This window comes from Porcisia hertigi, chromosome 27 (assembly GCF_017918235.1).
Source record: "Porcisia hertigi strain C119 chromosome 27, whole genome shotgun sequence".
NCBI lineage: Eukaryota > Euglenozoa > Kinetoplastea > Trypanosomatida > Trypanosomatidae > Porcisia > Porcisia hertigi.
In genome coordinates, this window is record NC_090586.1 from 717,360 (window position 1) to 742,502 (window position 25,143).

At 56.2% G+C, this 25,143-nt stretch overlaps 3 protein-coding genes across 3 annotated transcripts; all 3 read right to left on the reverse strand.

Moving 5' to 3' along the window:
- Nucleotides 1-45: 45 nt before the first annotated feature.
- Nucleotides 46-13,440, reverse strand: JKF63_03353 (uncharacterized protein; the record flags this gene model as incomplete). The annotated part of the gene is made up of 1 exon (XM_067899357.1): nucleotides 46-13,440. One exon carries the CDS (start codon nucleotides 13,438-13,440, stop codon nucleotides 46-48), a length of 13,395 nt encoding a protein of 4,464 aa, XP_067756147.1.
- Nucleotides 13,441-16,547: 3,107 nt separating this feature from the next.
- On the reverse strand, nucleotides 16,548-18,263 carry JKF63_03354 (uncharacterized protein; the record flags this gene model as incomplete). The annotated part of the gene is made up of 1 exon (XM_067899358.1): nucleotides 16,548-18,263. One exon carries the CDS (start codon nucleotides 18,261-18,263, stop codon nucleotides 16,548-16,550), a length of 1,716 nt encoding a protein of 571 aa, XP_067756148.1.
- A 4,416-nt stretch (nucleotides 18,264-22,679) lies between these two features.
- Nucleotides 22,680-24,383, reverse strand: JKF63_03355 (uncharacterized protein; the record flags this gene model as incomplete). Its single annotated transcript, XM_067899359.1, has 1 exon — nucleotides 22,680-24,383. One exon carries the CDS (start codon nucleotides 24,381-24,383, stop codon nucleotides 22,680-22,682), a length of 1,704 nt encoding a protein of 567 aa, XP_067756149.1.
- Between the last annotated feature and the right edge of the window lie 760 nt (nucleotides 24,384-25,143).

A 25,143-nucleotide genomic window follows, 5' to 3' on the forward strand; every position in this document is an offset into this window, starting at 1 on the left:
AAGCGCGCATCAACGCACGGATGGCATCGGTTAGGCGTCCCCCGCCTACACATTCACCAAGTAGCACGCAACACCGTTGAGGGCCACCCTGGTCGCGTCGGTCTGGCTTGTGCACTTCACTTTTAGTGGGAAGATATGCGTCTGGCGCTCTGCGTCTGCGTAAACTGGAATGAATGTGTTGCCATCGGTGTGCTTCACCTTGCCTGCCGGCAACCAACCAACCGCAACATCTACCCCAATCTCCGCGGAGGTCGGCGAGTTGGCCTGCACAGCCGCTAGGCTGCCATTGCCTGCGAGCACCGCGCCCTGGATCACTAGACTCTTCGCGGCCACCTTGACTGCCACCTCCGCAAGATCCATGCTGTCTGTAGAGGCCACCAAGACAAGATCTGCAAGGGGCACCTTCGTTGCCCGCGCCGTGTGCTGTCGGAGGGCGTTGAAAAACGTCTGCGGACGCAAAAGAGACGAGAGATCGTAGGCCACAGACATGCTAAACGATGCCCTCATACTGGCGCGGGTCGTGTTGTACTTCCGCAACAGAAGCGCGAGCCACATCTTTGCCTCGTGTGGACCGTACATGCGCTCAATCCAGCGGCTCGGCATACGACCGCTCATGAGCTCGGTCGCCTCCGCGCGCAGCCCTGCATCGGGAATTGTGGTTCCATCCGCAACGCCCTGCAACGTATGAAAGAAGGCAGCAACGTCCTTGATGAGTGCGGTAATCACATTCACCTCGCTGATAAAAAACACCTCCATTGGACCCGGGTCGCTGGACTGGCTTGAGACTGGCGGCGGCACACCCTTTCCTGCGACACCGCTGTTCTTCCACATCTCAATCACTGGCTTCAGCCGCTCTCGCCACTGTTCGCCACTCGCCTGCGTCGTACTTCCCTTCTTGCAGAGCTCACGGAGCAACTCGCGCGTGGTGTATGCCACGTCCTCCTGCACACTGCGGTCCGCGTTGTCGCATAGGCACAGCAACGCTGGCGGGTCGACGTCAGGCACGTTGGATTGCAGAGAAGCCACCACCTCGTCGTGTTTGCCTGCGTGCTCCGCCGTCACGCCGTGAAACAGCGGCGACTTGTCCTTGAGCAGCACATCTTCGTTAAAGTACGTTTGGATGAGAAGATGCAGCACCTTCTCATCCGCCACGTTCTCGAGGCGGCCGCCATAGAGACAATTTTCGAGAAAGCCCGTGAGTGTCACCCAGTCCAGCTGCCGCTTCCTCGACAAGCTGGTCATGACATCTGTTGCCGTTTTCAGATCCGCTGGCGAGAATTCGTAGTACTTGGACCAGCCCTGGGGCACGTAAGTGCGGCGCTCCTGCACCACAGCGTGGAACCACGCGAGCCCGAAGAGCAGCCGCGCGCCGGTGTTCGACTGCGATGCGAGAAACGCGGAGTCCCAGAGACTGTAGGTTCGCAGCAGGTTTTGTTTTACACCCGGCGGGGCTTCCACGACCACCTTGTTAGACATGCGCAGCAGCACGCTGGGAAAGAGGTCGTGTTGCTCAGTAGTAATAATGAGGCGGAAGTCTTCGTGTGGTGGGGGCATCGAGCACAACTCGTTCTCAAGCACCGAGGCCCAGCCCAGAACAAGGTGAAGGTTCTTGAGCAGCAGCCAGTCTCCTTGCACGGCGCAGCGTCGCATCTGCTGCAGCGCGTTGTCCGTCTGCCCACCACCGAGAGCAAGCTGTACAAAGCGCTCCTTGCCTACGAGGTGCGTCGCCACATCCTGTATTTCTATGCTCGGATCAGCGCCACTCGAGGTGATCAGAAGCACCGGGGCAGTACAGCTGCTGCTCAGGATCGTTTGTTCGAGCGACATGATGGGGGCCAACGACGTCAGCTCCAGCTTGCGCAAGATAATCTGGAGTGATATGGCAGAAGCGCGGTCTGGGCGGAACGCGTTGATCCATAGCAGTTTCTCCATATCCAAGAGGTCAGGACCGCTGTCGCTCATTGTGTACGCGGCAGGCGATACCAGCTCGCTCTCCGGTGTGGGGTGGCTCATGACCGCGGCCAATCGATTCGGGTCATCGGCATTCCACTTTTCCGCTATGGTCTGACCGAGTGTGCTAGAGAGGATGTTGGCGTACTTGATCTTGCTTGAGAGCGGGGCCCACGGTGGCAGCTGCGAATCTGCGACTGCCTTCGCATTGGTGATGGTCCCCACCAGAGCGTTCCACAGCTCCTGTGGATAATCCTCTGGCCACAAGCCGTGCAGGACGTGAAGACCAAAGGCAATACGGTCCTTCTTGAGTAGTCCGCGCGCCACGTTGTGGAAGCAGGTCTTGGTGAACCTCATTATCAAAGCCTGCACGTTTACCCCCGCCTCGTCGCTGCCCTTGTATTCCTTGAGCGTCTGAGTAAAGAGGGTGATGTAATCGTTGATACCGTATTGGTACATGTGGTTCAGCGTCTCCATGTCACGAAGAATAAAAAACAGGCGAGCTCCGTGATGCGCAAAGGGGCGATACACCTCGCGCTTCTCATCCAGCTCCACCTGCAGCTCGTGCGAGCGCGAGAGAGACTCCTGAATGTTGGAGGCCTGTATCTTGACTTCGTTGAGGGACTTGATGAGTTTCGTGTTCTCCAGCAGGCTACCCTGTGACTCAGCAAGGTCGCCGAGAAGGCGCTCCTCGAGCTTGATGAGCTGCAGCTGCAAATCCTCTTCGTTTTTGATGAGTTCCATCTTCTGCTTCTCCAGCTCTGGCCGCACCTCTCGCAGCGTCACGCCGAGAAGCTGGCCCTCAAGTCCGAGGTTCGTCACAGAGAAGTTCACCTCCGTCACCAGGGCTGCGGCACCGGGCGACAGTCGAATCTCCGACTGCCGCGAGAAAAGCAGTATCCGAAAGTTGTCCTGCCACTCCACAGCCTTGTTGCCCACCTGGACAACCCGCTTTGCACCAACAGAGATGAGGTCGCGGCGCAGGACAGGGTAAAGCATAGGCGTGATATCCGCCACCTCCGTCACCAGCAACGTCTTCCCGAAACGGATCGCAAGCTCGAGCGCGTGGGTGAAGCGCTCATCGCGTAGCGACACCGTTTCGACAACGGTGTTCAGCACCCTCATGTGCTCTCGCATCCACTCCACCGCCTTGTTTGCCGGGTCAACGACGAGCGGCGTCTCCTCCACATCCAGCATTACCACCGCGTTCTCCAGACTCAGTGCATCCGCTGAGAGACCCTCAGATTTGTACTGGAAAAGGTCTCCCTCAGTCCGCAGGAAGTGCGTCACGTCAAGAACCCCCGGCAAGCCAAGCCGGTCGCACCACGTCTTGAGAAAGCGGCGCCGGCCGTCCTCCATCTCGCGTCCGAGGTATGTCAGGAAGGCAGCAGCGACGAGGGCGCGCTTCGGCATTGTGTCGTTCGATTCCTGTATTGCAGCCGCCTCGGTGGCCCACCGGCCCTTCTCACCACTCAGCTTCTTCAATAGATCCTTCGCCTTCTCCAGCTCCTCCTCGGCAGCCTGCAGCTTACCTCGCAGGCGCTCCGCTTCCTTACACTTCTCTGAGAACCCCTCGCGCAGCTCTTTCACCTTGGCGTCAATTTTCTTGAGCTTCTTCTGTAGGTGTTCCAGTTTAGCAGCGCCGTCTTTCTGGTGGGCTTCAAGCTGCTGCAACTGCTGCGTCAGGGGTGAGATGCGCTCCATGATGGTCGAGTACTCTCGCATTGCCTTGACCCACTCCGCCATCGGCGCTGCCGCCATGGAGGCGCGCTGGACGGTTTCTGCCTTGAAGAAGGGGGCGCGATCACGCAGCAGCTTATCCACACGACGGCGGATGTCGGGAGTCACGTTGTTGACATCGAAGTCGAGAATGCGCTGCTTTGCACCTCGTTCGCCCAGGAACTGTCGCATCGACTGCCAAGAGGTGTCGTTCATGCCGAGCAGTGCCAGGACGCCCTCGAGAACGACACGGATGGCCTCCGGTGGAGACGGCAAAGAGCGGATCTCGTTGAGCTGCTCGCTTCGGATAGAGCTGACGGCATCCCGCGCGGCCTCCAGGAGCGGCTTGATGCTGCCAAGCTCCTCCTCCACCTGTCCGCGGTTCTGTGCAATGTGCGTCTGCTCTTCCTTGAGCTGTTCTTGAAGCGTGGCCGCTTCGTCGCGCTGCTCCTGGGACTCCTCCATGCTAGACTGGATCTCGTTCAGCGCCTTGTCTGCTGCCTTCTGCATCCGCTCCACATCCTTTTTCTTCTCCGCAACGTCCTTCTTGACCTTCTCAACGCTCTCCTCCGCCTCTTTCAGCTTTGACAATCCCGCCTCCAGCCGCTCAATCTTTTCCTTACTGGAACTGCTCTTCCTGGCCAGGATGGCGCGGAACGTGTTCAGTAGCACCTGCACATCGTGCGGAGTAGAGGAGTCCCCCATGCCTTCGTGTATGGCGTTGACCTCACGGTGCACGTGAAAACCCTTGTTCGCCGGGTCGGCTTCAAGCACAGCAATTTCGTCCGCCAGGTACGTCTTGCAGATCCTCTTGGTCATGTCACCGCTCCACGTACCCATCCAAAGCAGCTCACACTTGCTCATGAGGGCTGGGCTAGACTGCAGCCGAGTCAAGAAAAGCTCGTGGCGGTGGTCCATGATGAGAGCGATGCGTAAATTGTGCTGCAATCGCTCCACAAAGTAAGCGTGGATCGCCCCAATGTACCCGTCGCAGGCCGCGTGGTCCCGCATCGCTGAGAACATCGTCTCCATCTCCTCCTGCGAGAACAGCCCTGATACTTCGCCGCTGCTCAGCAAACTATTCAGATATTCCAGAAAAATCCCGTCGACGAGGTTGTGGTCCTCGATGAGGAGAACAAGTGGGGTGTTCTGCACGGTTGCGCGTTGGATAAAACCGCGGAGCTCGACCTGGAACTGTTTGAGGTTGTAGTCCTGCGTCATGTTAAGCGACACAACCTCCCGCCGCTGCTGGTACGCGGCGAGAAGCACAGCGTTGCGCCGTCCGACGCCGGTGCTGCCAACCAAGACGAGATGACCACCCGGGCGTGCAAGCACCCGGTCGACGTAGGCCACCCAACACAAGATCTCCGGGATCAGAGGGACGTGGAGCTCTTTGAACTCGCGGCTGTACCGCAGCAGTGCGCCCTCTGCCTCCTCCCGCACGTCGTCGTATTTCTTCTGCTCCAACTTGAGCAACATGCGTGGGCGCGCTATGGCGGCGCCGGCGGTGGCATTTCCGTGGGCCTCGCTACCTTCATTCTCGCCTTTGCTGACTCCCGCGCCATTGCCGGCCTTCCAATCTTCTTCTTCTGCCGCCGCTGTTTTCGTTCGTGCTGGCTCGCCCGTATCAGTAACGGCGGCGGCGGCACCGCCCTGGTGGTTAAACCATGTGACGAACATTGTGGTGAAGCGCTCCTCCTTTGCTGGCATCGCATAGCCGATCGCCGCAAGCTGCTCCGAGAGAATCCGAAGCACTTGCCGACGGTCCTCGGTGCGCGGGAGGCAGTCGGTGAAGATGCGGCTAGCCTCGTAGCCCAACACTGCCGGCAGCGTGGTGCGGGTGTCGATGTGGTAGAGGAGTACGTTGGTGACCCATTTGGTGAGGTGACGGGGACTGAAGGAGAAGTGCGCGTACCCCTCGCCCTCGAACTGGCGGCGCACCTTGTCGTACACGTTCACCATGAAATGTGCGAGCTGCGCACCGCCCTCGTAGTCTTTCCCCTGGCCAATATCCGTCTGCCGTAACAGATTTACCCAATACGTGGCGTATACCTGCACGAGGCTCTCCTTTGAAGGGTAGGATGCCGTCACGATGGTGGCGAGCGCCAGCAGGCGCGGTGTTACCGGGTAGCGCCCGGCCGATAGAGCCGGGTTCATGCTAGCAACGATCTGCACGCGCTCGACCGCCACCCATTCGAGGTCCTGGTTGTAGAAGCCCTTGTAGAGGATAAGCTGCTGCAGAAAGGAGTGCAACTCTACGGTGCCGTACTTGTCCGCCTTGGTCAGGTTGATGTTCTTGAAAATGATAACGAGTCGCTCCCCTTCGCGTGGACGGTACACAGGCCCGGTATTCGTGGTTGCCAACACACACCCTTGCTCGATCTTCTGAATGACGTGCGTAGAGTCTGTCTGGGCGGTGCAGTTGATGGTCATGGCGCGCAAGGTCGGCCGGGTCGAGAAAACGTAGTCGAGCAGTGCGCCCTTCCCGCACCCCTCTGGTCCGACAATGAAAAATGGCCTGCAGCTGCCGTCCTCCAAGAGCGGTTCCAGCGTGGCCACGAGTCGCTTCACCTCCACGGTCTGCATGACCGGTGGGCGCCCTGCCAACAAATCGGCCGGCGTCACCGGTGTCGACAGATCGGCGGAGAACTCCACGGCGCGTTTGAGCTTGTCATCCCAATACGAGTCGAACGGGCGGTTTCCGCTGCACGGCTTCTGCTCCATCGCGGTGTAGATCCAACTCGCCAGCTTCACCGCGCTGCCGGCATTCAGGCATGCGCACAGACCGCGTGTCAGCAAGTAGGCGAAGTCTTGCGCATTCTTGGCGAGCCGCACGTGTAAAAGGCATATCCGTAGCAAACCCATGCGCGTCGTGGCAACAGAGAAGTCATTCAACCGCTGTGCTTCGTCGATGGCAGAGAAAACGTACTTGAAGGTGAGTGGCAGCACCACATTTTTTACGTGGGGCGACTCGAGGGCCATTCCCGACTCCACCACCGCCTCGAGTAGCACGTCCTTCTCGGAGAAGAAAAGAACGCCCATGCGCGACACCGTCGCCGGCGACGCGTACTCGAGGCTGTGCGTCTCGAAGACAAAGTTCACATTTGATCCAAACTGAATACGCACGCCGTTCGGCATCGTTAGCAGTTTATTGTCATCCAAAACCGAGTTGAGAGACTCGATCCACTCGGGATCGATGTCGCCGTCGCACAGCACCCACGGCCGTGCCTCCTTCGGCTGCTTCACAACATCACGCGCCGCTGCAGTCAGGACACCGTCGTACCATTCCCGTGTGTCAGCGTCCATGTAACCGAGCAAGCGGTGCCGCGGCATTGCCTTGGGGTTCATGACGTGCAAGGGCACCGATATTTGCATCAGTTGCAAGGCCTTGCGGAGAATCCTGAGGAGGGTGCTCTTGCCGCTGCCGCTTGGGCCCACCAGCACCACCCCCGTGCGCTGCTGCAGTGCCTCGTACAGCTGAAGAACCTTTTTCTGCTGTGCAACAATCGACTGCAAGCCCAGCTCTTCGACAGCGTTCGCCACGGCCACTTCCAGCTCCTTGTAGGTGATGTCGCGCGACTCTGCGCCAGGAAATATGTCGCGTAGAAGCCCCTGAAAGATTCTGGCGTCATCTAAAGTGAGCTTGCTGAGGGTGTTGATGTTCAGCGACTGAAGAATAAGCTCCGTCTCGTCCTTTTGAGTCGCTTCGGCACCAGCGTGCTCCATTTTCCAACGCTGCACCAGCGTGCCGCCCAGTCGCAGCACTGCCTTCAGTGGGCGCAGACCCCAGTCGTAGTGCTGCTGCCGACTCATGAGCTGCTCGCAGAGGCGGTAGAGTGTGACAACGCTCTTGGCCAGCGGCCGCGCATGCATAAACCCCTCGGAGAGAAGCACAGTCGAGGTGATGAGCTCATTATCGGGTACGCTCATTGCCACCTCGCGAAAGAGCTGCTTTAGGTTGTCTGGCAGCCGTGTGCGGCCGCCGTAGCCCTTGCCGGCGGGGTTCAACGTGACAAAAATGCCCGCTTTGGCGTTCACTGCTACTTCGCTGTTCAGCAACGTGCAAGTCGTGTCTCTGTTCTTTAATGCCTGCTGAATGACCTGAATCATTTGTGAGATGGCAGAAAGCTGATCGATTTTGAGGCGATTGAACTCGTCAAAACAACCCCACGCGCCGCACTTGACAATTCCAATCAGGATGCGTCCCATTGCTTTGAAGTCAATGCCCTCGTCACAGTTGAAGACGAGCACCTGGCGACCCATTGCTGAGCCGAGCGCCTTCACAGACTCTGTCTTCCCGGTACCCGCAGGTCCGTATGGGTTGCCGCCGTAGCCAAGGTCCATGCCCTTCGTGAGGATGAGGTAGCAGCGGTCTGTCAGCGGCGTGTGCACGAGCTTCGCCGCGTTGCCTTGGTACTCGTACGCGTATTCAAATCTTGTGTCGGCCATTTGCACGGTGCAGGAGTGCGTGCCGTTTGTGGACATGCAGTAACGGAACTGCTTTTTCCACCACCACTCGTCAACGCTTCGGACGCTGTGCTCCCTGAGAAGCTCGACAACCTCAATGTTGTGTATTGTGTCGAGGATGAGCGCCTTCACCTTCAGCACGTTCAACGCATCCAGCTCTGACGTAAGAGCGGCGAGTCGGTCGAGTCGCTGTCGAAGCGACACGTGCAGCTGCTTAAGGGATTGCGCGGCAATCGCCTTTTCAGCTTCGCGGGAAAAGAGCACGCCTTGCGATACCTGAAGGATCTGAGACGGGTACTGGATGATGCTGTCCTTTGTGGTCGCGTCTGGCTGCTCGATGCACTTCCTGAGAAGATTCTGAAGAGTATCCTGCATGCTCACATCGAGTGCTAGCAGCCAGTCCTCCACATCCTGGCTCGTAATCGCCACCGGCCTAAACAGCGCCACCTCCTCATGGTCCGCGCTAATCATGTGCGTAATGTTAGTGTTGTCACCACTGAAGGCGACGGTGTGGATACCCATGAAGAGCTTCTTGAGATGGACCTGAATCACAGACGGGGTTTCGCTGCGGCCAAGCATCTCGAGCAGATCCTCGTCGCTGATGAAGTAGAAGCGTGGCATCTTTCCGCGCTTCGCCTCCAGAAACTCCATGAGCGACCGCTGGCACCGCTCAATCTGCTCAAGGATGCCCTTCAACTTTTCATTCGCGTCCATCTGGTTGGCAAGAGACATAACACGAGGGTCCGCCTCGACCTCGCGCAAGATGCCGACGAACTCCTTGTCCACACGCTTGAAGCGAGCCTGCTCGTGCGGCAACGCGCCACGGGCAAAGATCGGCTCCAGATACGCCCAGCGGCGCTGAATGCTGTTGAGCAGCGTGAGACTCTGCGAAAGTGAGAGGAGTTTTGACTCCCACCCCAACGCCTCGTTGGCAAAGTGCACGTAAAACGGACTGTCCTTGAGCGAGTTGACGAGAGCCTGATTGTCGCTGACCTGCGTCATGACCTCTTTCCAGTCTGTGATGAGACGCACTTTGCTGGTGGTCTCCGTTGGGGGTGTGAGGTTGAAGACAGCATCCAGGGCCCACTTGCGCATGTCTTGCAAGGCTTCACGGAGCTGAATCTCGCCTTGCGCGCGGGCGTGGAGGTGCTTCAGCTCCTCCTCCTTCGCCAGGAGCTCCGAGTAGTGGTCGAGAATCAAGCCGAACGTCAGGCTGGTGCTCGTCGTCTCCTTTGGAATGCCGAGGAGCCGAAACATTTCGTTCCAGTGCTCCGTCATCCATCCGTCGCCTCGCACGAACTTCAGCAGCGGCACGACGTTCACCCAGTCCGTGACCACTTGGAGTAGGTAGGTGGCGATGGGGCTATTGGTGTGGCGCTCGGACCGGTTCGCTATTGCCCCCTTGTCTTCACCGGTTTTGTCCTCTGCGGCCGCATCACTCCTCGCTTTCATTGCTTTTTTGAGCGTCGTATGCCACTCCTTGCAGAAGTCCTCGAACTGGAACGAGCGCGCACGGAACGTGAGCCAGTCCTCGGCCCGCAGCTTCCCAATCTCCTCCTCGAAGGTGTCGTATAGTCCCCACATGGCACTCGTCGCCTGCACGTCCTTCTTGGTCTCCTGCAGGGCCCCAAAGACCGGCTTCAGCTGCCCAAAAAACTCGCACTTGCGCTCCAGCTCGTTTGCCTGAAACTCGAGGTCAGCCAAGTTGTTCAGCTGGTCCTTTAGGGACGGCAGCAGCTTATGAACCATCTTTGTGTCCTTGGCCTCAAAGGCGCGCATCAGCTGCGCTTTCTGCCGCCTCCACCCCTCAGCAAAGCGCTGCTCATCCTTCAGGAAGCGTTGAATGAGGCTGTTGAGGGAAACCCCCATCTTCAACACGGCCGCCTCCATCACATTTGTGTGGGACGCCATCGCGTCCTTCAAGTGGTCCCAGCGGGTGCGGGTTGCGCCAATGTCGATGGAGGTGCCCACCCGGTTGCGCAGCTCCTTGTTCTGCACCAGGACACCCTCCAGTTTCTTTTCGTAGATGCTCATCTGTTCCAGCGACTCCTTGTAGCGCTTGTTTGCGTCTCCAACATCGTCTATCGTCGTTGGCTGGCGCTCCACGATGTTCGACACCCGCTGCACAAACTCATCGATCTCGTTCACAGAGGCCTGGATATGTCGGCGTATGCCGTTCAGGAGAGCCTCCTCTAGACGACGAAGGTGCTCCTCGATGCTAGCCAGAACTGGGACAGTGCTGATCGCAAAACAGTCGATCTTCATGACAGCCTCGATCTTACCCATCTTCTCTCGGTGCCCCTCCACTGTGCGAAATCCCTCACTTATTTGTCCGGCCATCGCTTCCATCCACGCATTTGTAATCGAGTCTAGATGAGGTGAGCCGTTGATGCCGCACAAACCAACGACAATGTGCGAGCGAAACGCTTTACGGATCCGATTGAGCTTCGAGAAGAGCTCCACGGCTTTGGTGTGCACAGTGACGATGCGGTCAGAGTTGGTGAGAGGTATCAGTGGATACATCTCGTAGAGCGTGGTTGCGTTTTGCCGTTTGGGCTGAAGCCCGCGGAAGCGCAGGGGCACACTAACAAACTCTCGCAGCTTGACGTAGTAGGCCTCGCGAACCGCCTCGAAGCTAGGTTTGAAGTGCACCACTCCTTGCTTCAGTACCAACTCCACCTTGAACTCTGTCATCTCCTCGTGGAGGGACTCCAAGCCCCGGCGATACTGGTACTCAAGAGCCTTGTAGATCTGTGCATCCCAATGCCGGCGCCAGTCATCGTAGTCAGACAAGTGCTGTCTCGCAATGAAGTCCTCCATCCTGCTGCGCAAATCGTCCACGGTGACGCGCCACTGATCCATGTGTGAGGTGAGGTCGACGCTCATGAGACCAATGGCGTGCTGAGCAAAGTCCTCATGAAAGCGACGGACCTGGCGGTTGGCATTGCTGAGGGCCTCGATTGTGTTCTGGAAGCGCAGGTTGATGCCTTCGAGTTCTTGATAATTCGCAGCACCCACGGCTCTTCTTGTGTTGTCGCCGTACAACACCTGCGAAATACTCTTCTCAATGGCGGGAAGGAGCATGCGGCGTGTGCAGGGAAGAATCTGTGCAATCACAGTGTTGTGGTTGGCGACGCACTGCTGTGTGCACAGTGCGGCGGCAGAGAGGTGCTCACATGCGCGTATCGTGCCTTCCGCGGTGCTGCTAAGCTGCCAGAGCTGTGACGCTGCCGCCCCACCATTCGCGTCATTCTGCACATGGCCACGAACGCTCACGTTGCGATGCCCCTGGCCCTGGGGAACCTCGGCATCGCTCAGCCACGCCCGCATATTGCGCACCTCCTGCATGAACTTGCTCAGTCGCGGGTGCACTGTGCACGTCAACATGTACGAGCGCTGCTGCTGTCGTCCCTCGGGATCCTCGATCCTAGACAACACCACGGCATCTTGAAGCTCGAGCATCCTTTTAGCAGTTGACTCCACCAATGTACACCACTCCTTCATGATAGCCGCCGCCTCCTCAGTCGCCCTGCGGATGAGCTCGTGCGCGTGGGCTGTCACCCTCTCTGTTAGTGCATCAGTGGTGCCAAAGATCCTGGCCGCGTCTTCAGGCACCATAATACACTTTGCCACGCATCCTTTGGCCGCACGCAGCTTCTGCAGCGGGGTCGTCGCACGGCAGCTCTTGTTCTCGAATCGCGCGTAGATGTGATTCAGCTGCTCAACCAGGTACGCAGCGACACTGTCCATCTCGCCAGCCACAGCCGTCCGCACCCCGTCTCGCCGCAGCAACGCACGGTGCTGCTGGAGAATACGAACCTGAGCGTCTGAAGCCGGCGATTGAAAAAGCTTTCGCACGCAGTTGCGCAGGCTTGGCTCGGAGAAGGAGAATTCCTTGTCAAACTTTGCGACCCGCGATTTCCATGCTGCGGCTGAGATACCGCGCAAGTCCAGCGCATTGATGTCCACGAAGATGTGCTCTGGCTGCAGGGTAGGGGGAATGGCCTCCTGTAGTGTTTCCATGCTCGACATTGTCTCACGAATACGTAGCACTGTGTGTAGGCGCAAGGCGAATACGTCGAAGCTTTCATCATGGAACATGCCGCTCTCCCAACCGACCCAGTCCGAGTGCACTAACTGTGCCACAGTCCAGCTCCACTGCTTGCATACATCCACGGCACTGCTCAGCTCCCCCACAGGCATCCGCCATGGTGCTCGCCAGTCGGGGCCGTACAACTCCACCTGAGCACGTAGGTACTCCCTCAAGTCGCCTGAGACAATGCTCAGCAGTGACAGGGTCGAAACTTTGGCACGGTCCTTGTTTGCTCCTCGGTTTTCGTTCCAGTAAAGAGCTAGCGTGCGGTGCACCAAACGCAGCACTTCGGGAGCCTCGGCAAGGTTGAAGGCCTTGGAACGCCACGCAGCTGGTAGCTCGCTCTCGACGGAAACGCTGGCGTTCAGCGCCAACGCTTGCGCCCACACACGAGTGTCAATCCACACCTTCGCCAGCTCCCCCTCCGGCAGCTTCACCGTGCTGCACGAGCTTTGCAGCATCGAACCCTCCCGGCTCTGGCGCCCCCCAGCCTTGACGGTGTACTTTGCGGCTGCACCACCTGCCGCCTTCGCCCCGGGACGGCGGCGAGGACCCTGCGCTTCGTCGCCCGCCTCGCCAAACGCTTCGGCTTCGTCATCGGAATCGTTGTCCACGGCCGAATTCACCTCAGCTGCTAGGGTAGTGGCCTCCATCCCCTCCACAACGGCAGCGGATGTCCGCGAATAAGCCTTGACGCAGATCGCACCCTGTAGCACAACGTCGCAGCGCGTGCCCTGTGGGCACAGCAATGCGGGAAACTCCACAATGGCGCGTGCGCCATGCTTCAGCTCTGCCACAACATCGTGGTAGAGCATCTCCACCATCTCCCCTACACCAGGAGCGTTGGGCAGCGCATCCACACTTGCGTCACCGTCACCGTCTCTAGAGCCGCTGCCCACGCCCAGCGACACACCCGATTTACGTAGCAGTTTGGCGAAGGAGAGGCTCTTGTCCGCTAGCTTCCCGAACTGTGTTTCCTCGTCGTCATCGGTGAGTCGCACCGAGGAAGCGCGGCTGCCAGTGACGTCACGGACAAGCGCGTTGCAGAGTGCTTGCACCTCTAGTTCTAATTTGGCATCGGGCCCCAGAGGGGAAAAAGAAAGCAGAAGCCAGCCATCACCGCGCCGGGAGTGTACATGGCCACAGCGGGTTTTGAAGTGACGCTGCGCGGTGCTTATCAGCTGTGACTCTACCGAAACAAGGCCGGACATGTGTGGTGGTCAAAAGGTGTGCCGGGCCGCTTCTTGGGTGTTCGTGTGTGCGTGTGTGTGTGTGTGTGTATGGGAGGGAGGGAGGGGGGTTCTTGTATCCCCAAGATCGATCCAGATGTCTACAGCACAACACGAAGAGATGATGATGCCAGAAACAAATTTTATGAAGTCTGTCTACATCCGCGACAAGCAACAACAAAGGACACGAGAAAGAAGCGGACAATACGCGGAAGCGGATTGAGCCAAACACGTACACGAAGACACACAAGAGAGAGGCAGAGAAGGGAAAAAGGGGGTGGGTGGGTGGTGATGACAGCGGCTGAGCGACGCGAAAAAAAAATGTATTATGTCTTCTCTTTTTTTTTCTGCAAGGAATACAACGGTAATGACGTTGCTTCTTTTTTTTTTCTTTCGTTCTCCCTACCGCAAACGCGTCGAATCACAGGGAACGGTGACGCTCGCGACAGTGAACAAGTGCGGGGTATATCAACACAGAAACAAAAAAAAAGAACACGAAAAGAGAGAGCGAGTGTGCATGTGCCGGGTGTGCACAAGGGACAGGAAGAGATACAGGGGGCACACAAACGGAGTGAACACAATGACAAGAGTTGCTTCGCCAGCGCAGGAAAGAAGAAAGTGGAATAAAATAACAAAGACCAGGTCCTCAACGATAGGCAAGCGAGGGGAGAAAAAGGAATAGAGTAGAGAGTGTGTGAGTGTGAGGGGGAAGGGGGGAAGGGGGGAGAGAGAGAGAGAGAGAGAGCAATGTTGGTGATATGCCGAATGACGACGCCCTGGTGTCCACACAACTTTGTCCCTTATAGGCCCACACAAATGCGATGGAGCCGAGAAAGGGGAAGGGGGGTGAGTAAGTCTCCACGAACTGCTGGGATGTAAGGAAGGCATGTGTCGATCCAGGTCGATATAAGAAGTTGTAGGTGGTGGTAGTGGTGGTGGTGTCCACGTTTATGGTGCGACATCGCCGGGTGCACGCAGGATAGAAAAGGGGGGCAACAGCGGTATTGTAAAGGGGTTAGAGCCCCCAAAAGAAGAGCATCACCCCCCCCCCCCCCCCCCAAAAAAAAAAGGGAGTTGGAGATATGAAGAAAGAAGACCAACATAAGAGAGAAAAGGAGGAGGGGGAGAAAGCAAGAGTGACCACGAAAGACCAGCAAGAAAGACCACTCGCTGCTTACAGCACGAAAGGAGGAGGGAGATGCGCTTGGGTGTTGCGGTGTGACCAGATGTCAAGCAGGTTACATGACAGCATAGATATTATATAATATAAATATATATATATATATGCACACGCACCTAATTCCCCTGCAAACTAAAAGCCTCGCGCCGCGCTGGACGGACGGACCTACGCGGGTGTCTACATGGGCGATGTTGTTCTAATCCGAAAAAAACACCATAACAGGGACGCCGGCACAGACACGAGCACACACCAAAGTATCACCAGGGCAACATCAGGGACACCTCGATATGCTTTGATCTGCCTTACAATAGACGAAGGGAGGGAGGGAGGGAGGGAAAGTAAAAAAAAAGCGAGAATGGTGGGGAGTAGGCATATCAAGAACGACATCAAGGGAAGCCAAGAAGCGGTGATTATCTACTTGGCTTTTTTGAGTCAACGATGCAGCGTCTATTGACATCAAGAAAACGCACCACCGCTAACGCCGTACCCCACCACCACCACCACCATCACCACCTTCACCACCCAACGCCCACCAAGAGAGAGAGAGAGACGCGCTCAGACCTCCATGTGAGAGCCTGTTGATATCTGCAATGTTGTTTTCTCCCTAAGCAGTGGTGAGGTGGGGGTGGGCGGAGACGCCCAACAAACAAAACATCCATGACAGTGGGTTGCACCACCATGACGCCAGAAGGAGAGAGAAGAAAAGCACTGGGAGGTGGCGGTCAGAAATCTCGTGGAAAGGAAGGAGGCGAGGGGATAGAGAAGCACCACCCACGGAGGAGGGAGAACGAAAAAGGCAACGACAAGCAATATTTTGACAGCAGCCCCAGAGAACAGTAAGAGCTAAAAAAAAACATCAAGGACAGCAACACCACGTAGATGATGAGACCTCGTTCACAAAGGGAGACGGACGCCCACGGCCCCACTCCTCCCTCTCCCCCCCCTCCCTGTTCACCGTCTCTCTCCCTCCTCTCGATATTTCCATCAAACAATGAGCGCAAGCAAATACTATAAGCGGCATACACAACACACACACACAACCTCTACAGAAGCACAGTCAAACCAATCAACAAAGCGGAGAAAAAGCGAAGGGGGAGAGAAACCACACGCACACAATCACACACACACACAAAAAAAAAACAGAGCACCTCGGAAAACAGAGCAACCGCCGTGCTGTGACGCACAAAACCATCACCACCATAAGAAAAAAAAAACGTGGGCCGTCATCCGCACACCACCCTCACATCATGCATAGAGAATGATTTGTCATGGATAGGTGGAGGCGCAGTGCGCCTCTCTTTTTCCATATATAAACTCAGGCAATCCACTCTACCTTTCCCCTCCAAATGCGTGCCCCTATCGCCTCTTTGTGGTTCGAGCCCTGCACTCGCCTTCTTTCCCTCTCTTCTCTTCCCCCCCCCCCGTTCAGCCTCCTCTGTTGGTGCGGAAAGAAAGGTGGAAAGAAAGCGAGAGCAGGGCTCGAACCACACACGTGTTCATCCCACCCCGACCAAGAAGGAAGGTAAAGATAAGCTGCTCTTTTTTCCTCGCTGAGGATGAGATGGGCGAGATATCACGCCATTGGAATTAGCTATAAAAAAAAGAAGAGAGAGGGCGCCAAGGAACTCTCGCCATGGAAAGCAACGCACTACATACGCCACACTTCGTGCTCGAAGGAATCTGTTTGTATAAAGGCAAGGAAGAGAGTCTCGCAGCAAGGTACGCCTTACAACATACGCGGATACCTTTTTCTCAGCAGCAGCCACCGGAGTGCACCCATGGGCTTCGCTGGCTTGATTCCGCGTCCCCAGGCGGGGCTTCTTTTTCTGTAGGTACTCGACGCCCCCCCCCCACCACCGTCACCACCACCACCCTCACTCACGCCCTCCCCCCTCCCCCTCCTCTGTACTCAAACCGCCGTTTTGCTTGGAGCTGTGGCGTGTGTCAAGTCTGCCAAGACGTGCTCTTGTCCCGTCTCCTTTAACCAGTCGCGGAACATAAATGTGACCCGCTGGTGCAACTCATCTACGAGATCGTTGCGCCCGACCTCCCTCAGCTTCCCTGTGGCGTCAGCAATCGCTTCGTTCACCTCACGCAGTCGATGCAAGCGGCGATTCAATACTTCACGGTAGGGCGACGGCAGTGGGCACGGGTTGGTACGGGTGACGTTATTGAGGCTGGCAGACTGTGCCAGAGGGAAAGGCATGCTCTGAAACTCCGATGGAGGAAGAATGGATGCGTGGCTAGGCAATCCCACGTTCCAGAGGTTGAGCAACGGACTAATGCCAGAGATGCTGATGTGCTGCTCCAGGGCTGGATAAAAGGAGTTATACGGGGCAAAACGGACGCCCCCCGCTCCGGTCGACGAGGGCGCGGTGCCGTTTGCTTTGGTGTTTTTCGTCCCGGGTGCCCCCGAGACACCGTTCACGTTTTCGCTCGGGACTAGCACTGGCGGGGTGTTCACGCACACGTATAAAGTCACGTTACTGCAGTTGCTTACGATAATCGCTCCACAAATGGCGGAGATGCAGCAGTGATGGCAGTTTTGCACGCTGAGTATACCGCCCACTGGGCCCAGCAAGACGGTGCAGTTCGTGAGGGAGCTAAGGTCAGTGTGGGGGAGTGCTGACGGAGCGTAAATGTGCGTCTGCGAGCAGTTCGAGATGGTGAAGTTGGACGACAGCAGGCGGGACGCCATGTCCGGCAACAGGGGGTGCGGTGTGATGTGCACTGTGGAAGCCAGGTCGTGGATGGTGACGTTGTTGAAGCCGAATGCATTTGCTGCCGCCGTTGCGCTGCTACCGAGTTTTTTGATCTCGCCGTTGGTGCGGATGCGCACTCGCAGATACTGGGAGAGGACCGCGACATCGATGGTCTTTTCATTGAACTGCCAGAGAAAGCTGATGCTGGGTCCGAACGGCTGCTCAACACCATTGACAACCTCGCGAAGTACATAACCGAGCTCCGCTGCGTCCGCCATGGTCAGACGAGACGCGCGCGTGACGGCGACGGCACTGATGAAGTCGTGCAGATGCTGCCGCACATAATCCACCATCGCCTCCGAGGCGATCTTGCTGGACACGCTTGTTCGCTTGCGCTCTACAAACAGCTGACAGAGGAGGAAAACAAGAAGCCCCGGGAGGCTCACCTTACGCGCGGTGGAAGCGGCTGGCCAGCGGCTTTGGTCAACGGTGCCGCCCATCCTCTGCAGCAGAGCACGATTGCTTTCCTGCCGCAGCTGGGCCATGCTCGTCCGTTCTACTCCCGAGAAGGATGGGGTGTTTTGGATGCACCCGCCGCTCACGGCAAAAAAAACATCAAAAATAGCGTACGCCGTCGACTCGCGCATCCCCAGCAACGTCATGGCCGTCTCCTTCCACTTTGCTAGAGAAATAGACGACTTGACGCCAGTGGCTTGAAGCACTCTGAGTATCGTTGCCGTTGTCAATCCGCTTGGCACACTCAACAACGCACCACAGTTCTCAAAGAGAACGGGGTTCACGCAGTACACAACTTGTGCGACTCCAGAGGAACCTCCGTGGTCGCCGCCATTCCCGCTGGTGTTGGTGAGGTGGCTGGAACCGCTGCTGCTGCGGCCAAACGAACTGCTCGGTCGTCGTGACATGCCTCTGTATATTTATTTATATATGTGTGTGTGTGTGTGTGTGTGGTTATACTTTTTATTCTTTTTCTTCCCCACCCCCCACCCCTCCCTGGTGTATGAGAGGTGAAGTAAAGTGGCGACCACAAAGCGGTTTTCTGCTGCTCCAAGATCGGGCCCACAACACGTCTTCGCGGTGTCGGGCGCTAGCACACACTAAAAAAAATTGCCCCCGTTCGCTTCTCTTTTTACATGTACAATCGATTCATATGATTTCCGTATGTTGGTGAATGCAAGTATATGTGTAGACCAGCAGGAGTAATGGGGTGTGACACACCGGAGAGGGAAGAGAGAGAGAGACAGACAAGGGGGGGGGGGGTAAGGGAGCGGGGACGTACAGCAAACGCATGTAGTGAGCCAACGACAAAAAAAAAACAGCGAGCCCATTGAGCCCAGCACAACGTTGTGGGTCGGACTCCGGCGAATACGCTGGTTCAAAGTGAGACAGCGACGCCAATGCGTACAAGAAAAAAATACATGGGCACAGTGCGATAACTGAGACCCGTGGGCACATAGGATGGCTTCAGCCAAGTCCCCGCAAAGTAGACATGAGCCTTTTAGCCCACCCGACGGAGGGCAGTGATGCGTAGCAGACACGGAGAACTAATCACCAGCACCTAGCACACCTCCCACAAGAGCGACATGGCGACGAGTGGCATGAAGTGCATGTGCTCGATGAGGCGCAGTACCATTTCGAAAAAAAAAAAGAGGTGCGCCCATTACACATCACAGACCCACAAGGACAACTGCGACGGAGCACAGCAAAAGCTGAAGCGGTGAAAAACGATGTCAGGGTCGAGAAAGAAATCGACCGTGGTGGGGCGCGGCTGAGATGTCAGCGGCATCCTCTCCTCGGCGGCAGGAGCATCGCAATCGCGCACTGGCATCACGTTGCCATTGCTGTTTGACGTCGAGATCACCACAGCGATGTCGCTGCCGCTGTCCCCCGAGCCTGCTGTCATTTTTCTCCACAACCCGCAGGAGAATAACATCGTAGTCGTGCGGCACTCCGTGTGGGGTTTTACGGGCCCCAGCACTTTCCGTGAAAGCCGGGTGACCCGCTCAGCCACCGTCCCTCTCTCTTCAAGTCAAACCAAGCCGAGCCGTCAGAACCGATGATGCACATGGCAAAGCCCTCATTCCGAACATAACTGGCAAAACTCAACCCGCCCTCCGCGCAGGTTTGGAAACGGTGAGTGTGTAACAAACACATGACGCCAATGACGCAGAGGGAACCTCTCGCCCCAACATGCAAGCGCGCTTGATACCGTACAAAATTGCAGCGTTTTTGATGGGTAGCGTAGATGGCCACGCTCGATCGGTTTGCGTCGCACACCGGTGTTGTAGCCGTCACTCGAAGCGCGAAACAAAAGAATAAGTAGGGAGTGGTGGGGGGGAATCCCGTCCGAGCAGGGACGCTAACGAAACCCTCGGCGGCTTACTTCATTTTTTTTTGCTAGCTAGTTTTGTTTGCGGCTCCGGGACACATTTTTCTTCGTGAGTTGCTTTTCCTCTTTTTTTTGGTCTTCAGTGCTCAATACGCCCGCTCCCTCGCCAGAGTTTATGGGAGAGGAGAAGAAGTGGAGAGGAGGGACAAGACGTGGGGAGGGGAGGTGAGGGAGAGATGGAAGAGAGACGAGAGAGTTTGCACCGAGTACATTGGTGGGTGTGTATGTGTGCGTGGGTGTGGGCAATATCATATACACCTTAGTCCATCCGACATCCTCTGTGTGTGTGTGTGTGTGTGTGTCTCGTACAAGAGCACAGATACGCGTGTATGGCTTGTGTCTGTCTACTGGCCAGGGTGTGGTGACACCAGTCCTTCCAGCCTCCCCCGTGTCTCACCGAAAAGGGACATGAGCGGACTCGAATGAGCGGGAATCGGTCGAAAGAAATGGGGTAGCGTGTGTGTGTGTGTGTGGGGGGGGGGGTAAAAAAAAAGACAGACAAGCAAAAAAATTTAAGTCGCTGGCGCTTTTTCTGAGTCAACACATGGGAAGTACAAGCAGCACGCGTGACAATTAAAAAAAAAATGCATCGGCTCCACTCCACAGACCAAAGCCGGCTCAAGCGGCCCCCGATCTCGTCACGCCACCATGTCTCGAGAAAAGCAAATGAACACGAAAACAAACAAACAGAATGGAAATCCTTCTCAAGGATTGGTGCACTCGCCTGCTTGGCTGCAGAGAGAGAGAGAGAGAGAGCAACACACGCGTGGGATGGGAGGGGGGAGAGGAGGGGGGTTAAAGCTCGGCATCACCACTCATTCTGCAAGGCACGTCTCCACCATAGTAGTATAGAAGAAATAGTTTCAGGGGAGGTGCAAAGGTGGGGGGGGGGGGGGCGACACGAGAACGTGTAGCCCCAGTACCCACTAAAGACAATCGTAAAATAAAAATTATGGGAGACACAGAGATAGAAAAAAAGAGAGACACATACACACACACAGACATGGAAATGGGAGGGGCGGTGAGGCCTTAGATGAACCAATTTTTTTTGGGGGGGGACATTACAGAAAGACACGGACACGCAGAAAAAGAGAGAGATGAGAGAACGGAAAAACAAAAGTGTATGTGAAGACTGGGAAAATGAAAGGTGATTTTCAAAGAAAAATAGGGGAGAGGAGAAGGTCGATTCGTTGTGCATCAAGTTTATAGGCAGAGAAAGGAAGAGCCACCAATTGGGGTGGGTAGAGAAAGGGGAGAGAAAGGGCAGAGTGGGGAGACAAACCGAATCTGAGGGTAAAAAAAAAAGATGAAAGAAAGTGGGGGGGTGGGGGTGGGGGGGGGGGGACAACAACAAAACAGGAGGGGAGCTCGAAATATAAACTGAGAGTAGTTTAAGCAAAAGGAGCAGCCCAACGATGAGTGACGACAACGACGGGAATGAGGGAAAGGGGGCGGAATGCAGAAGAAACGCCACGCAAAAATTCCGCACCACCGCCACCCACACGCACACAACAGCGAGGGAGAAGGGGTGGGGGCATAATAATTGTAATAAAGCAGGTAAACCTCTTCTTACCCCCGCGGTGCATCCCTACCCACGTTGCGAAGAAGGAAGGGAGAAAAGCTAGGAGATAAAGACATCAGTTTGATATATAAATATATATATATATGTGGGGATAGGAGGACCTCGAAAGGCTTTCCGTGCGCCACTGTACTGCCGCAGCACCACAATCGCCTGCAGTCCGGCAAAGAGAGTAGGGCTGTTTTCTTTCAACAAACCCATAAAATGTGTTATGAGAAAAAAGAAGACACGTTGGAGGGATGGCTCTAGTAGAAATTGAAGGAATGGTCGGGTAAACCGTATTGTGTCGGATATAGAAGGCGCACAAAGAAGTTCCCGCATCTCCTCCGTTCTATTATGTGTGTGTGGGTGTGTGCACATCGAAAGAGGGTGGGAGTGGGGGGGGGGGGGGGGAGGGCCTAGATGCCGTCATAGAAACACTGCAAGAAGCATGTGGAAAAGCCTGGGAGAAAAACCAAAAACAAAAAAGAGCGCCACAGACCGATATATAGACAACACACAAAAAAAAAAGATTTGAAAAAAAATACGCACTCACATAAGCTAGAACAAAGGAGCTGTGAGGGAGCCAGCCAACGCCATGACGGGGGAGGAGGGGATACTTGCAAAGCAGAAGAAATAGTTTTGGAAAGAACGGCGAGGAGAGCAACAATCAACAAAAGGGGGAAAGAAGAAGCAGGCGTTCGTATCCGCAGATCTGTCTGTGCGTGGGATTGTCAAGGAGTGAGTGTTTTTTTTTTCTGTTTTCAGGGGAAGGGGGAAGGGGAAGGGGGGGATGGAGGGGGGGGGGGGATGGAGACAAACCCGGAACAAAGGAGAAACGTATGCGAATCCCAACAAACAACGGGGGGGGAAGCGATAGAAGGCTAACGAAAACAGGAGAGGCACACACATACATACACATAGGAGAAAAGGGGGGAGGATCGAAGATGAGAGAGAGAGAAGAGTGTCAATGAGCTCACGAGCGGCAACAAGGGAGCAGAAGAGAGTCTGACAAACAAATATACTACAAGAAATGGCAAGGACAGACTTGTGCGCACACACACACACAGAGACAGTTGGACTCACAGCCGCCTGTACGCATGAAGTTGAGAGAAGTGGAGTCGAGAAACAGAGTCAAGGAAAGGAAAGGAGGGAAAGCCAATCGCCGCGCAGGGGGGGGGTGCGGAAGGGAACGTGCATCGACGCCCATAAACACCCAGAAAAATCTATAGAGTCCACGCGCATCGGTACATAAACTTTTCCGTTGCCCAATACCCCCACCCTCGTTTGCTTTTACTGCCCTCCCTCCCCCCCCCGTCGCTTGGAGGCCTCTGGCTGGAACGGGGGGGGGGGATCGGCTGCGTCGCTTATCTTCTACCGCATCTGCTTCAGCTGCGGTGACCCGCTCGGTAGCTGCAAATCCAGCAGCATTGGCGAGAGCTGCTGGTCGTTCAGGCAGTCGATGCGCGGCGATAGCGGACCGGCATCCGTGCCGTTGCCTGACAAGAAACCCTGGCCGATAGCATCGCTGAGGAAGGCTGGCGCCCCAGTGCCTGGTGAGGACATCATTGGATTCTCAGCAATTCCTCCAATCTGATCCGCGTTGTCGGACGTGATATTCGTGTTCTTCACAAGTTGCTCTCTTTCCGCAGCAACGGCTACAGCGCTGACGTCCGCGACGCCACTGCCAGCATGATTCTGGGGAAGTAGACGGCGGTTGATATTGAGGTTTGGTATGAGTACCGGAGGCCTCACGCCACCACAAACGTTGGCCGACACGCAGTTCGGCTCGCTGCATGCATCTATCGTACAAGAGTCGCGCAGCGAGCAGAGCAGAACATGGAGGAACTGATACTGCGGCTCCTCTTCGAACTCCATGCAACGCGCGTAGTTGAGCAAATCTCGGAAAGCCTCCGGGCAGCCAGCGCAGATCAAGTCCAACGGTGTTTCCGCCTTCATCTGCGCAATGCGCTTCTCCTTCGAGGTTGGGTCGTGGATGCAGAGGCCCGACCAGGGAAGACGGCCGCGGAAGAGGTATATCATGACATACACAAGTTGTTCGATGTCATCGCGGCGAGACAACGTGTACCCAATATGTGTTCGCAGCGATGCATAGCGCGGAGTACCAACGAAACCACGGTTCGTGATCAGAGGACGGTGTTTGCCCTTGCGGTCGCGGAAGCGAACACTCAGGCCAAAATCCACCAAATACAGCTGCTCTGGGTCCTCGCGACCGAACAGGATGTTGTCAGGCTTCAAGTCTGCGTGCACGTACCCGGCGCGGTGCACGTGCTCGAGACTGCTGAGGACCTGATCAGCGATCATCACCGTCGCGAAGAGCGATAGGCAACCCTGCTGACGATGAACATTTGCCACAGATTGACCGTGGAGAGACATGATGAGTACGCGACTCAGACCATCCTGGCCGTAATACTTGAGCTTCGCGATCCCTACTCTCTGCTGTGACACTGCATCTGCTGCCGCAGCAGCCTCGTGGTCGGCATGCTGGTTGTTCCTGCCGCAGGGCTGTTCCCGCTGCAGTTGCATCAAACGCTGCTGTTCTTGAGTGGACAAGTTTGCCTGAATAGACTTGTGTATTTCCTGCATTACCTTCGCCTCGTGGAAGAGAAAAGACTGCTCTGGACGAGCGTTTGAATCCGTGACCTGCTCCACCTTCACAGCTATCCGCGCCACCTGGTTGCGCTCCTCGGCGCGGTAGACCTCGCCAAAGCCGCCACTGCCGAGGCGCTCGTAAAGGGTGAAACGGCCTCCGAAAATAAAACGGGTCTGGTGAGCTCCGTGGTGCGGGTGAAGCGGCTCGTGTGGTGGAGGTTGCACGATATTTTGCGGCACTTCCGTGGCCACAATGGTACCGATTGCCATTGCCGTGGGTGCGGTGCCGAACTGTAGATGCTGCTGGGTGCGCTGGTTGTCGAAGGGGTACTGGGTGTGTGTGTGATGTGGACTCACAGTGCCCACTGCCACGTTCACATGTGGATAAGGCGGTGGAGGTGGCAGTGGCGCTGCCATGTCACACCGTGTATACGCGGCCTGAGCCGTCCGTCCCGTCAGCGCCATGGAACGGCTGCGTGACTTAAATCTATAAAATGTGCGGATGCTGAGTTGTTATCTGCGAGAATGGGAACAACAGCAACGGAAACAGACTAGGCACTCACGTAATGCGGAGGGGGGAGGAGGGGGGGAGGGGGGGGGGAGGGGCAGCAGAGGTAGGGAACAGTGTGCAGTTTACAAATATGAAAATGAGAATGAGCAGCACCAACACGCACGAATTGGCAGGCAAACTCGCAAACACGCGGCAGGGATGAGGGAGATGGAGAGGGGGGGAGGGGGGAGGGGGGAGAGAAAGGGAGGGAGATGTGTTATAGAAATGCGCTGGGGAGATGAAAACAGGTACCGGGAGATACGAAAAAGGCAAGTCTGCGAGGATCGCCCTAGAGGCGGCCGAAAAAAAAGAAGGTACAGAGATAAAAAAAAAAGAGGGCCAGAAAAAAAAGAAAGAGGAAGCGGGGTGGATGCCACACGTGTGTTCCTGTCAAGAATAGAAAGGGGGCATGAAATACAGAAAGAGAAGGAACACACAATAGCAACACCAACACAACGGCAGGGAGGGAGGGGGAGGGGGGGGACAGAAAAAAACACCCAGGGATTAACGAAAGGAAGGAAGGGGGTGACGCCCCAAAAAAAAATGCAAAAAGGCAAACGACACCAGAACGTCAGGAGAGAAACCCGGCAAAACGACGGAGTCAAACAGGGCGAGGGGGGGGAGGGCTGGAGAATCAAGCGCAACCGCGAGAGTACATTAACGACGTGGAAATCG